The 14756-nt window shown below is 42.1% G+C and overlaps 1 protein-coding gene across 10 annotated transcripts in view; it reads right to left on the reverse strand.

Annotated features, from left to right (window-relative positions):
• FRYL (FRY like transcription coactivator) overlaps positions 1 to 14756 on the reverse strand; it is a 246965-nt gene that overhangs the window by 42668 nt on the left and 189541 nt on the right. For 8 of the 10 annotated variants that reach the window (XR_004971662.1, XR_004971663.1, XM_036333414.1 and 5 more), the window contains 7 exons: positions 14164 to 14349; positions 12356 to 12560; positions 10581 to 10702; positions 9199 to 9389; positions 7563 to 7657; positions 5914 to 6521; positions 5538 to 5635 (listed from right to left, as the gene is read on the reverse strand). Coding sequence is in view for 8 of the 10 variants with exons in the window: in XM_036333414.1 (XP_036189307.1) it covers positions 5538 to 5635; positions 5914 to 6521; positions 7563 to 7657; positions 9199 to 9389; positions 10581 to 10702; positions 12356 to 12560; positions 14164 to 14349 (1505 nt within the window). In the remaining 2 variants the exon portion in view is untranslated. The remainder of the gene's footprint in view (positions 1 to 5537; positions 5636 to 5913; positions 6522 to 7562; positions 7658 to 9198; positions 9390 to 10580; positions 10703 to 12355; positions 12561 to 14163; positions 14350 to 14756) is intronic. The other 2 variants (XM_036333434.1, XM_036333376.1) reach the window with 1 other exon arrangement.

A 14756-nucleotide genomic window follows, 5' to 3' on the forward strand; every position in this document is an offset into this window, starting at 1 on the left:
GGCTAGCCTCTGTGAAATTTATTTTAGTTTCACTTTCCTCACTTATTCTTCCATCTGATTGATGGTTTGTATGTATCGGCACAAGCTGCCTGGAGCACTGAGTAAAGAAAGTGGTGTTACCTTTTAAACTACAGATACTGTAACTTTTAGATGACTCTGACTTTTATTTTGACTAATCATGTGGACGTTGTCACTGGAGAGGCCTGCGATAGGGAGGTACGCAGACTATGCAGAGACTAATACAGCACCGTAGAAGCTACTTTATAAGTAAAGTCATTACAACCAGCCGATTTCATGCAGGAGTAGCCTTTTACCCATATAACAAGCACCAGGAAGGAAAAAAAATTGGTTGATATGTCTTATATGTATTTCAAAATATACTAAGTTATCATACTATTTTAACAAAAATCACATTTTACAATTTCACAATTGGTTCTTTTTCAGGAAAAAAAAAATTTTTTTAAAACGTATTTTATTGATTTTTTACAGAGAGGAAGGGAGAGGGATAGAGAGCTAGAAACATCGATGAGAGAGAGAGGCATCAATCAGCTGCCTCCTGCACATTTCCTACTGGGGATGTGCCCGCAACCAAGGTACATGCCCTTGACCGGAATCGAACCTGGGACCCTTGAGTCCGCAGGCCGACGCTCCATCCACTGAGCCAAACCGGTCAGGGCTCAGGAAAAATTTTTATCTTTCCTGAACAATAAGACATCCCTATAGAATCCTTACATTCTTAAATAATATTTTCCCCTAAAGAATGATTTTTAAAAACCTATATTTAGGACAAAAGGAATATATGCTGTGCAATTTTATAATAGTCCAAATGCTTTCGATTTTGGAATTACCAGGTTAAAATCGGATCCAAAAAGTCTCATAATAAATACTTGTAAGCGAACTATTTCTGCCATAACAAACAGCTGAAAAGGACAATATCTGTCCTAAGTGCTGCCTCATTTTAGATTCTATGCTTTCCAACGGCACAAACAGTAGACCCAGAGGTATCTGCATAATGAGGAAGCAGGTAATGGCAGAAAATTACTCGACAGCTTAAGTGAGAGACTAATTAAGAAATCAATTTATCCACATCCTGCAGGTTGCCGAAAGCATACAGATGGAACCTCTGGTGCTGCTCAACAGGAAGAAAACAGACTTAAAAAAACACACAATTTATGACTCATGGAAAGCCATATATTTTATTTCTTAAAAAAAAAAAAGTATTTGGAATTTCCTATTCTTTGTCTCAAATTATGACAGAGGAGGCTTGACACTTGAGGGGCGTCCACACCCTCCCGGTGGGGTAGCCGGGCTGCGCTGATCCCTGACCCCAGGAGTTTATTCAGCACATTTCGGCAGAGGCTCTTCAATGCTTCTGCTTCCTTTATTAGGGAATCTATGCTTTTTATTTTCTTGAAATCCCAAAGTAAGCCAATATACTTCTCCCCAATATTTTCTTTTTTACCCCTCATAAAGGAAAAAAAAAGCCCTTGTTTACATTTTTCTGTGTCATTAGAGTATTAAAATGAAAATTATTTTAATGAATTATTTATTTCATATAACTTTTAGACTTCATTCATGCAAATATATTTTGTTGGGGTTTTTTTTAAGGCAAATAATCACCTTCAAAGCAGATGCTTCCATGAACTATAATAATGGCTCTTCTTTTTAAATACATGCTTTTCAAGTAATTATGTTAAGGATCTCTTCTTATTTAGAAATTTAATTTAAAAATGGAATCAACAGAAAAAAATGGGATCAACAGTATGATTTCATTCAGTTTTTTGTCACTAATTAAATATCATCTATCAAGATAATGAAAAGAGTCTTACTCTTATTACTGCTAATGTGGTTAGTTGGGCTGGTAGTACTTGTCACTGCACTGGCACCCAGAGATAAATCTGCACTCAGCGGTGTTGGCATCTGGGCCGCCCAGAGGTGGGTGTTTTATCTGGCTTTCTGCGTGCTTGCTCTGCCCATTTCCTGCTGTGCTGCTTGTTAACTGAATCTCAGCCTTTTTTTTTTTTTTTTTTTTTTTAATTGCTTCTTTAAAAAGTTCTTCCAGAGGATTTTACTTGCTTGGTTCCCTTCTGATCCCAACTTCTTTGATTTTTTCCCCCCGGTGTTGGTTATCTTACTGACACTGCTATTCACTCACCACCCCCCAGTTCACCAAATTCCTCTTGTATGTAATTCCTTGTAAATTTACATGACTATTTCTTTTTTTAAATATATTTTTTATTGATTAAGATATTACATATGTGTCCTTATCCCCACGTTATCCCCTACTCCCCCCCCCACCCCGCTCATGCCCTCCCCCCCCCCCCCCCCCCCCCCCGTTGTCCGTGTCCATTGGTTAGGCCTATATGCTTGCATATAAGTCCTTTGGTTGATCTTTCCCCTTACCCCCACCCTCCCCTACCTTCCCTCCAAGGCCCGACAGTCCAATCAATGCCTCTCCGTCTCTGGATCAGTCCTTGTTCATCAGTTTATGTTGTTCATTATATTCCACAAATGAGTGAGATCCTGTGGTATTTATCCGCTCTCCAGTTCCATCCCTGCTGTGGCAAATGGTAAGAGTTCCTTTTTCTTCTTCCTCTTCTTAAAGAATACCTTTCAGCATTTCATATAATGCTGGTTTGGTGGTAATGAACTCCTTTAGCTTTTTCTTATCTGTGAAGCTCTTTATCTGACCTTCTATTCTGAATGATAGCTTTGCTGGATAAAGTAATCTTGGTTGTAGGTTCTTGCTGTTCATCACTTTGAATATTTCTTGCCAGTCTCTTCTGGCCTGCATGGTTTCTGTTGAGAAATAAGCTGACAGTCGTATGGGTACTCCCTTGTAGGTAACTGAGTTTCTTTCTCTTGCTGCTTTTAAGATTCTCTCTTTGTCTTTTGCTCTTGGCATTTTAATTATGATGTGTCTTGGTGTGGTCCTCTTTGGATTCCTTTTGTTTGGGGTTCTCTGCGCTTCCTGGACTTGTAAGTCTATTTCTTTCACCAGGTAGGGGAAGTTTTCTGTCATTATTTCTTCAAATAGGTTTTCAATATCTTGCCCTCTCTCTCCTTCTGGTACCCCTATAATTCTGATGTTGGTACGCTTGAAGTTGTCCCAGAGGCTCCTTACACTATCTTCATATTTTTGGAATCTTTTTTCTTTTTTGGTTGGGTATTTTTTGTTTCTTTGTATTTCAAATCTTTGACTTGATTCTTGGGATCTTCTTGTCTGCTGTTGGATCTCTGTATATTATTCTTTATTTCAGTCAGTGTATGCTTAATTTCTAGTTGGTCCTTTTTCATATCCTCGAGGGTCTCACTAGATTTCTTGAGGGTCTCACTAAATTTATCGGCGGTTTCTAGAAAATTCTTGAAAAACCTTATAAACGTGGTTTTGAACTCTATATCCAGTCGTTTGCTTTCCTCCATTGCTGTCATTTGTGACCTGTTTCTTTGTCTCCGCATTTTTTATGCTTCCCTGTGTTGGTAGAGTGGTTTTGTGTGCTAGGTGTCCTGTAGGGCCCAGTGGCTCAGCCTCCCCAGTTACCTGAGGTAGACACTCTTGGTGCACCCCCTTGTGGGCTTTGTGCACAGTCTTGTTGTAGTTAAGCCTTGATTGTTGTAGGATCACTGGGAGGAACTGACCTCCAGGCCAATTGGCAGTGAGAATCGGCTGTGTCTGCAGTGGGAGAACTTCTGTGCTGAAGACACCCTTCTGGGGCAAGACTTGCTTCAGTGGGGCTTTGGTGCTCACTGAGTCTGCCCCCTGGGTGTGTCCCTTATGGATCTGAGGAGTTGTAATCCGGATGGTCCCCCTCTGACCACTGGGTACACTGGCTCTTGGAGGTTACCCAGCAGGAGCTATGAAGAGAACTGCAGATTCCCCTTCCTTTTTTGGAGTTTGGAGGTGCCCTGATGAAGCCCAGCTGTGAAGCAATGCAAGCTGCTGTGGGGCCTTGGGCCTTCTCTTGGAAGTTCTGGGTCTGTGGCCCAGCTGCAATTTGTTAGGTAATTTTCAGGTTGCAAAGGGCCAGGCCTTTCATATGCAAAAGCCTCTGCCGCAGCCTGGGTGGGGCGGGGTCTCAGGGACTCAAAGGGCAGAGCAAGGAACTATGGCGGATTCTCAGCCCTGCCCTAAGGGGCCGCGCGCGTCTCAGTGTCCCGACAATCGAATTGCTGCAAGGACCTCTGAGGGAAAGCCGCCCTCGAGTTCCGAGTTCTGCCCGCTGCCAGACAGTCCAGTTTCTCCCCGTATGAGTCCTGGGTCCCCAGAGACTTCCTGGAACCGGAGTTCAGAGCAGTCGGGAGCTTGTGACTCCCTCCGGATTCAAAAAGACAGCTGCATCCTCAGGTACCAGCCCCTTTCCGCGCACGAGCCTCCGTACCTTTGCACTTTACTTCCGCAGCTCCTGACCCTCAATGTGCTTTTCTCCTTCCTTCTAGTTGTAGAATGTCCACTCCACCAGCCTTCCTGTAGTTCTGGATGATGTCCGTTTTGTCTGTTTATTCTGTTTTGAAGTTGTTGTAGGAGGCAGCAATTTCAGTGTTTCCCTATGCTGCCATTTTAGTTTCTCCTACATAACTATTTCGTACAACTGTTTTTATTTTTAGTCTGTAAAACTATTTCTAAGACTAAATGTGACCACCCCCTGCAAAAATAATTATTATTAATTAAGTATAAGCAGAAGGCAAAATATGAGAGTTCTTTATTGTTAAGAGAAGAAATTCTTACAAATATAAAATTTAATCACATTCTTTTAAAATTAAGGATTATAACACTTATAAAAAATACTAACAGATGATTTAAAAAGTTCCATTTCTATTTCAGAACTGTCCAATGGAAGGGGAGGAGCCAAATAAGGAAGAAAAGAAATGAAGGGGACAGAGAGAGAAGAGGAAAAGAGTATTAAAAGGAGAAAGGCAAATATAAAGAGAGAACTTTCAGAACCCCCAAGTACATTCTGCCTTCTTCCTCCTCAGGGCCTTTGCACATCAACTTCTTCTCCTTAGAAAACTTCCATCCTCAGCCTGTTCTTTGTTTCCTACCCAGGGATCTTACTTGGTTATTCCTATTCAGTCTTCAAAGTCAGCCGACTTCCTAGTGGAAGATTTTGTTTTGTGCCTCTAAAGTACTCTGCCCTCTCACTGTATTTATGACTCTACGGTGACTGTCTACGTCCTTGATTTCATCCTCTCTCTAAGGCCTGCAGGATAAGTACTCCATGTTCTTTATCACTGTATTTCCAGCACCTCACCCAGTGCTCAGTAAATATGCTAGTGAATAAATGAATGAATTAGAAACTGCCGGAAAGGTAGAGGATAAAGTAGGGAAACAAAGCAGAAAAAGACGGATTTAGAGGAGGTTTCTCTAATGAATTTTATTCACTGTCATTTCAGCAGTTGTAACTTGAGTCATAGAACACCTTTATATGCATAAAAAGAATACAAATTCAGAAAGAAGTGACAGTAAAAAGATCTCCCTTGAAGATAAACTCTAGAAAAATTTCCCTCTCATGTTACCTTTCGGCATAACATTTGCTTACCTTTGCTATCCGGCTGGCTGTTTCTTTGCAAAACTGAGTTGGGCTGTCAAAATGCTGGATTAAGTGAGGCAATAGGCAAAGGATGTTAAGAGGAAAGCCTATATAAAAAAAAGAAAGTGAACAGTAACCCATGTTATTGCATATAACTTTCAAAGTTAAAAGTATTTTTTTAATGGTTCACAGAAACCATTTACTTTTTATTTCCTGGAATACCGGATCTTCTACATATTTTTAGCTTTTACCAAAAACTTAAGCTAGCTCACATATTTAAAAAACTGTAACTGTAGAAAGTCAGAAATTAGATTTCCAAGCAAACAGCAGTTTACATTTCACTACCGTAAAAAGCAAAGCGTAGGAGCGGTCCTCTGAGCGGTACCTGACAACTGGGAAGGGTCCACCAGCGAGTGTTTGGAGACAGCAATGAGCTTACTGAGGAGGTGCACCGTCATTTCTTGTGTAGACACTGAGGTAAAACCTTTAAGGAAGAGCTGCTGAAGGCCTGGAAAATTACTCCATTTCAGTTTGCTTTGCATGCTTTCGATCTTCTCTCGGCTCTCTGATTTATCCAGGGGCAAATGGATAAGCAGTTTGTTGAGAAGCCGGAGAGCCAGGAGGTATTCATATTCATAGTCGGATTCTAACAAGGAAGCCCCTATCCAAAAAATGGTGGCCATCAGGTTGGCAGGCTCAGTAGTGGACTGCACGTCATACAAGCCCCTCTCTCGCAGAGAGGACAGGCTTCTGGTCCTGGCTAGACTATTGCCATGGTTTATCCGTCCATCCATTATATCCAGTGTGTTGCTTCGCCGCCGGTCACCTCTTCGGTCACCAATTAAACTTAATCTCAAAGAGTTACTCCTTGCATTACTGTTACATCCCAAGTAATTGCCACTATTGACGGGACTTGTGCTTAGATTTAGTTGTCCAGTGCTTTTCCTGTTAGCTGCATACTTGTTTCCCATTAGAGGATCATGATATGAGGTTCTTTAAAAGAGAAAAGACAAATGCATGCACGGTCATTTCTTCCGCTACATTAATTTTACTCTTGAAAACACTGAAAAAACGATAACTGTTCCCAGGGAAAATCATTTTAAAGTCTATCTGACTTTGCTTAATCAAATTTGAGTTCTTCCCTCCACATTAAAACAAAATGTACAACAGCATCTTTTCTACCGTGGCCCACAGTTTGCTTTGAGTTGGATAAGGTCTGACATGAAGTGAAACTTCTGCTGCAGTAATCATGGACAGCTCTGCTCTGGGACTTAGCGAATGTGACGTCCAAAGCAGACCTCATCTATCTTATTCCCAGACTTGATGGTCCCAGTGGCTCCATTTCTGTCAATGCACCCTCCTTCCAAAAGAACCAACTCAAAAGTTAAGTCTTTGATTTCTCCTCCCCGATATCCAATTATCATCAGCTGAAGAATAATTACAGAATGCTTTCTACCTGTGCCAGCAGTATGCAAACTGTGAAGAATATCTGATAAAATCTACTGGGGAAGAGTGATGTCTAAATGGATCCATTTATAGCCTGTTAATTGCTGTTATTATAAAGAAAACACTGTAAGAACCCAAAGGATGAGGTAATTAGCACTTCCCTGGGGTTGGGGGACATCAGAAAAGCTTAGCCAGGATATCTGAGGTAGGACCTGAAGGATACTTCAGTTCAGTCAATTTAGGGTTTGCAAGGAAGAGAAAGGGGGAGGGAGGCAGCTCCAGGGAGAAGGAAAGTGTGAGTCTGAGGGGCCTGGCCTGCTGGGGGGACCATGGGACGCCAAGTGCCGCAGGAAAGGAGCTTGTCAGGGAAGCCCATCTTTGACCAAGAGCAGCAGCATTGCCACGCATGGCTCTGTGACTTCCCACACATCCTCACGGTCTGAGGCTCATTTCCCACTGCTAGTCCGTCCCAATTCTTCGGTACCATTCTCACTACCAGTATTAGAATAAGACAGCGCCATAGCTATACATATTCAGCCACTGAAGTTCTATATACAAATCTACCAGTTGCCTGGTTTAAATTCTTACTGAGAAAGGGCAGAAAGAAGATCATAATGCTTCATGGTTTCAGCCAAAGTATCAATCGCAGATTCCAACGTGAGAAGAAGCTCAATCACAAATCCCTAGAAAAAAGGGCAGACTCTCATTAATTATGCGCTGGAAAATGGACTTCCCAAGGAGATTTAAAAATAGAACAAACTCCACAGTAACATAAATTGATTAAACTCTTAAGCAACATGATCTTGCTGATTGATGAAAACTCATCAAATTAATGGCATAAAATGATTATAATGGCACCACAAATTGCTTATGCTAGAGATCTAGGAGCCATCCTTGCTTCTTTCTCTCACATTTAAATCGAATCTATCAACAAGTCTTGAAAATACTACTTTTAATATATCTTAAATATGACCCCTTTTCTCTGTCTCCACAGGTTCCCTTAATCGAAGCTATCACCACACTTCAGCTTGGACTCTTATCGTAGCCTCTTACCTGACCCTCCTCACTTTCACTCTTGCTCCGCTAAGGGCACTACCAAGCCCCCAGGGCAAGTCTTTGAAAAGCTAATCATATCCATCACCCTCCTCTCAAACCCTTGAATGGCTTCCCATCAATTCAGAGTAAAACCCTATCTCTCACCAGGGTCTAGTAGGCCTCACATGATCCACCCCATCAATCTCCTGCCTTTAGATAGCCCCATCCAACACACTCCAGAGCAGCAGTGGCCAACCGGTGGTCCGCGGGGTCCGAAAGGTTGGCGACCGCTGCTCTAGAGACATTGGTTTGCTCGAAGGTCTTCAAAAAAAAAGCCTATTGCTTCTGCCTCAGGGCCTTTGCATTTGTCTGCCTTACTTCCCTTGCCAGAAACGTTCTTCCCCAGATTATCACAGGGTTCACTTCTGATGTACGGGTTCAAAAGTCACCTTCTTAGATGATCACATAAAATATTACTCCCTCCTGTCCTGGCTGGCGGGACTCAGCGGTTACAGTGCTGGCCCATGGACCGAAGGGTCTCGGGTTTGATTCCCAGTCAGGGCATGTATGGAAGACAACCCATTGATATCTCTCTTACATCGATGTTTCTCTTTCTCCTTTCCTCTCTCTCTAGAATCAATGTAGAAAAACAAACATATCCTCAGGGGAGGATTAAAATAAAATTGCTCCCTCCTTCCCATCACTCTTTAACGCTCTACTCTACCTTATCATCATAGCATTGCTAAGTAAAATTATGTTGTACATTATTGGTGGATGAAAGGCTTATTTCCCCAATAGAACGTGAGCTCCAGAACACCAGGCCCTCTGTCTTACTCACTGCTGTATCCCCAGTGTCCCGAACGGTGTAATAGAGACTTAAGTTCTCTACTGCAATACTTCACTCAATGTAGCTTAAGAAATGGAATTCAACACTCCATTTTAAATGTAACTTCTTATCTCTTTTACCTTCTCATCTCTAATGTCCAGGGACGTGTGTGTGTGTGTGTGTAAAGGTAAAGCTTTCTCCGATAGGCACTAAGGTTATGAAAGATTAATCACAAACCCTTGTTAACATCCCACATGAATAATTCTGTATGACCATGATCTTGCCCTACCTGCAGCGACCTGTATTTGGCACTAAGTCCTTTGGCACTAGGTCAATGACTGTGGCACGACTTTAATGAAATACCTGTGCCTCTTCTCCTGGATCCCCCACCGTTTCTACGAGTCTGGAGAGAACGTCAGAAAGTGTAGCTGCAGAAAGAGGCTGCTTTAGGGCCCTGAAAATCTGAAAGGATCTCCCAGCGTAGTGTCGGGAAGAACAGGACAGTGCTGTCTGCAGAGCGACTTCACTAAGATGATGCTCCAAATGAACTGCTTCTGTGAAGAGAAAGGAGGCAAGTCGGTGGCTCTCGTTTTTCAGAACAGAATGCAGGGCGACAGCCAGAGGCTTGCCGTCTACAGCCAGTGACGGCACCGTGCCTGGCAGGCCGGACAGCGCCCCCACGCTATGAGCCAGTGCCTTTTCTCTTCTTCAACCCCATCTGCATGTCGGTGGTTCCTCTTTCTAATCTGCAGGGACGTCACCCTTGAGAACAGGGTTTCTCCCCTCAGCACTACTGACATGTCAGCCAGGTAAGTCTTTGCTGTGCAGTATTCATCGTGCAGCAGCCTCCCTGGCCTCCACCCAACTGCGCACCAGGAGTAAGCACTTGCCCCTGCCCCGCATTGTGACAAAAATGTCTGCAGACAGTGCCAGGTGTCCTGAGGGACAACAGGACCCCTAGGTGAGAACCACTGCTTCAGACACCTACTTTAAAAAAATATTAATCTTTATTGTTGAAAATATTACAGATGTTCCCCCTCTTTCCTTCATGGACCCCTCTGCCCTGCTCCTGCCCCCTCCCCGCTCAAGGCCTTCACCGCACTTTTACTATAACTTTCAGAATGTGTTACATTTTAGATCATAGAAGCCAATACCTGTATAAAAAAGAATTTTTAAGTTTGTCACCCCTATATATGTTCCTTAATGTAATTTTTTCTATGACACAATCTCTATATATAAAAGCCTAAGCAACCTTTACGACCGGATGACTGGCCAGTAGCTATGAGACACGCTGACCATCAGGGAGCAGATGCTCAATGCAGAGCTGTCCCCTGGTGGTCAGTGCGCTCCCACAGCCAACCTCCCGCGGTCCCTCCCCCCCAGCCAGCTGGCACCGATCGGGACTGGGTGAGACGGCCCCTATCACCGGCCAGGCCAAGGAACCCCACCCATGCACGAATTCGTACACCAGGCCTCTAGTTTATTATAATTTCATGATGCCATCATACATGAAACTAAGCACCCCAGAATGTCCCAAATGCCTTTATTTTAAAGGAATAACTGAACTTTTCTTCAAAGAAAAACAAATCTGTTATCACTAATAAGTAAAAAAAGAAAATCTGCCTAAAACTTTGTATTTTAAGCATATTGATATGTCTGCTTTTTCCTAAACATTATCAGAAGTTTTGACATCACATTAAAATACCTTGTGGAAGGGAAATATTATCTCAAACACGGAAAGATACCTGCGCTGGACTGCTTGAAAACAGAAACCACGTGTTTCAGGAACGCAGCCAGCTGCTCAGCACTCTTTATGCTGGGGTTCTTGGCGGAAACGTCCTCATGGTTCCAAAGGGGCCCTCTTTTTCTGAAAACAGAACAGATGCAATTCCTTTGTTTTTTAACTCGTATTGACAGTTTTACTCACACTGGCCTAACACACACCATTGCAATTAGAAAGGGTCACACTTGAGTACATCCAATAGCACGTCACGGTCACACCCTCCTATGACTGTTTATGTACATGGATAAGCAATGAGCCGTGCAGGTAGGGGAAGAGCCAGGTCGGGTAGCATTGCTGTCTTCCATCGTTACAGTCAAATTCTCTCACGGGTAGCAGGGAAAGATGACATTTTGCCAAGCGAGAAGAGTACTGGTCACTGCGTCTGTGTTACAGGCCAATACATTATGTTTGTAGAGGCTAGACTGCACTTAGATTGTAATGCAAGACAATCATGAACTAGTGAAAGCCACAGGGGACGTTTAGGACAGGATAATGTCCTGTTGATTCTTCCTTTAAAACGTTTTTGTATTCTCAAGGCCACCAAGTTGATTAATAAGGGTTACACTCAAAGTGCCCTGAAAACCTTTTCTGTGGCCATGCTGCCTTCAGTCCCTGCCATCCCACACAATGCTAAGAGGCTGACTGTCTCTCCCACCTTCTCCATTCAGCTCAAGTATCTATACTAATCTATACTAATAAAAGGGTAATATGCTAATTAGACTGGGAGACCTTCCGGGAGACCTTCTGGACGTCCTCCCAGACAAAGCCATGGTGGTGGAGCTGAGGCAGAGGTGGTTAGGGGCAATTAGGCCAGGAGGGGAGGGCAGTTGGGATGATCAGGCCAGCAGGGGGCAGTTGGGGGCAAGTAGGCTGAAAGGGGGTGTGAGTTGGGGGCAAGCAGGACGGCAGGGGGGGCAGTTGGGGGCAAGAAGGCCGGCAGAAGGGGACAGTTGGGAGTGAGCAGGCTGGCAGGCAGAGTGGTTAGGGGCAATCAGGCAAGTAGGCAGGTGAGCGGTTAGGAGCCAGTGGTCCTGGATTGTGAGAGGGATGTCTGACTGCCGGTTTGGGATCGGGCCTAAACCGGCAGTTGGACATCCCCCGAGGGGTCCCAGATTGGAGAGGGTGCAGGCCGGGCTGAGGGACACACCCCTGTGCACGAATTTTGTGCACCGGGCCACTAGTTTTCAATAATGTCTTCTTCCTTGAAAGAGAAAAGATCTGTAACCTATGGCTGAGGCTTCATGGCCCTCCTGGTTGCCTTCTCCCGGGCTTTCTTGTCTAGAAACTCCCTTTCCTCAGCGTTACAGCCGGACTGGATTACAGCCCGTTTCCTCACGCCCCCGAGATTCTGCTCCTGCTGTGGAATACCAGCCGTCCCTCCCCTTCTCAGTTTCTTCTTTACTTACAGGGCCTTGCAAAGAGTGCACCACAAATAAATACTTGATGGTTGACTGGGGAAGTAGCAAATGCAAGTGGCATATGTAAAACTAAGATAATACAGTATTCTCTTTGGGCACTTGGTCTCCAGGCACAATTGAGGCCCTCCTTGGGTACAACAGTGTGAACGCAACAGAAGAATGCTTTGGTGGACCATGATCTTATTAATAGTGGACAGTATAGACCGGTGTATTTCCAAGCAATGGCACCTCAGAAAAAAATAGGGCTCTCTGCCACTGACAAATGAAGGAAGAATTTCGCACATGCATGCTGCCAGACGGTACGAGGTGTCACTGTTACCTTGAGGTAATGAATTCCATGAGGGTCTTGACTTTTCCATCCTGCTCCACAGAGATGTCAACCTCGTTGAGGACAGTGGTGTGCAGATGGGAAATGGCTGAGCTGTTGTTTCCTAAGCTGATACTAGAAGAGGTAGAACTTGAGCTAAGCCCTGAGTCAGTCATAGGGGAGGGCTGGTAATCAGGTATAAAATCACTAACACCTGCTGAAAGAGAAAGGCGGGCATGAATACCAAGCATAAGGAAACCTCACACAGTATTTACTGAATTGAACTATCATTCCTTGCAGACTATCTGGCATGCGTGAGAGACTCGGTGCTCCTTCTGACAGAGTTTTTGGGCAAACATTATCTCAGCCTGTTATTAACGTAACCATTTGTATTTACTGTGCAGTCCTCTGCTGCCATCTGCTGCCAAAAGGTGAAAGTGGCATTTCCCCAATATTTCAGTGTATTTCCTCAACATTTATTACTCGTAAGTCAGTCACATTTCTCTGATGTGAACTGATTTTTGTTATGGAAAGGACTCTATACTTTCTGATTCATTTTACCTAAAGGAAGACAATTTTAAAGTCTATTTGTAATATTTATGTCAATTATTAAATAATTAATAATTGATAATAATATTATTATCAATTAATAATAATTAATAATTGATAAAAATAATATTATTAAATAATATTAAACGATATTACTAGGGAGCATCTTTAGAAAATGGCAAAAGGAGCCTTAAAAACAAACAAGAGCAAACACCTTTAACATAAAAAGGCAGTAAACTTCATTCTATGCATCTTTTAATCATAATTTTAAAAGGTGAATAAATTTCCTAATAATTGTTGTTTTACTAGGTATAGGGTTATAGAACACAGTTTTAACTTACAAAGTAATTTTATTTCAGTTTTTAAAAACAATTATTTTCTAGATCATCAATTATTAACCTAAGGACACTGATACTGATAAATGGAATAAATAAGTTATGGCTATTAGGAAAGAAGTATAACTTTCAAAGAAAAAAATAATTCACATCAACAGTGAAGTAAATTCTATATTAGATTTTCATTCATTCAAACCTCGTTACTTTAAAATGTATGATTTGAAACTTAATATACTTCAAAATGTGTAACATTGTATTTTATTTATTTACTTATCATTAGTTATGGACATAAAGTTTTATAAAGATGTCTGACTAGGTGATACAATAAAAATGTATAACATTTTAAATGCAGTAAATATAATCAAGTGAATAAAAAAATTTTTTAATGTCTTCCTTTGTCAATATTTCAGATCTTGACATTAGGAGGGAATCTAATAAAGTTCAACATATTTTTGATGATCAGTGCTTAGTAAATTAAGCACTCTTTCATTGTATCTTCAACTTATATGTTCAGAACTTAAAATTTCTGACAGCCCAGCCGGTGTGGCTCATTGGTTAAGCATCGACCTATGAATCAGGAGGTCACGGCTCAATTACCAGTAGGGGATGTGCAAGAGGCAGCCTGTCAATGATTCTCTCTCATCACTGATATTTCTCTCCTTCTCCCATCCTCTCTGAAATCAATAACAACACCTTTAAAAAAAAAATTTCTATGACAAAGATACTTAAAAGCAATACAGACTCAAATATTCCAAACTTAATTCCTTCTGTTACTGGTCAATACAAAATGACAATGGTATTAAAATAATAAAACTACATTTTAAAAAAATGTACTCCAGTATTTCAACTTTTATTTACTTGATTTTCTCTATTGCACAATTTTAAATTAATGAAGTACGAGATTCCACTTTCAAATGATACATTTAAAGCAAATACCTGTGAAGGTGTAATCTAAGTGTGCAATCTGTTTGACTGTGAGCACCCTGGGTTCATTAAACTCCTTGTTCCTGAGGAGGACAGAAGCAACAGTCCGGATGTTACTGTTGGGTCCCATCACTATTAGTAAGTGCAGAAGCAGACGTTTACAATGTTCATACACCTCAGGGTGGCAGTGGTCAAACCCTGAAAGGAAGAGTAGAAAAATAATCATCAGTAAAGAGAAATAATGAGCATTCTTGCTACCAAATTAGTATTTTAAAGAAATGCAGAAATTATATAAAATATTTTGTGGGCCCAGTCAGCATGCTCAGTGGCTGAGCGTCAACCTACGAACCAGGAGGTCATGGTTTGATTCCCAGCCAGGGCACAAGCCTGGGTTGCAGGCTCAATCCCCAGTGTGGGGTGTGCAGGAAGCAGCCGATCAATGATTGTCTCTCATCATTGATGTGTCTATCTCTCTCTCCCTCTCCCTTCCTCTCTGAAAGCAATAAAAATATATTTTTTAAAAAATTAAAATATTTTATGGAAGATGGTACACTACATAAAGTTTTTTATTGGCCTAGAGCAGTAGTTCTCAACCTTCTGGCCCT

The sequence above is a fragment of the Myotis myotis genome, unplaced genomic scaffold, assembly GCF_014108235.1.
Source record: "Myotis myotis isolate mMyoMyo1 unplaced genomic scaffold, mMyoMyo1.p scaffold_m19_p_1, whole genome shotgun sequence".
Taxonomy (NCBI): Eukaryota; Metazoa; Chordata; class Mammalia; order Chiroptera; family Vespertilionidae; genus Myotis; species Myotis myotis.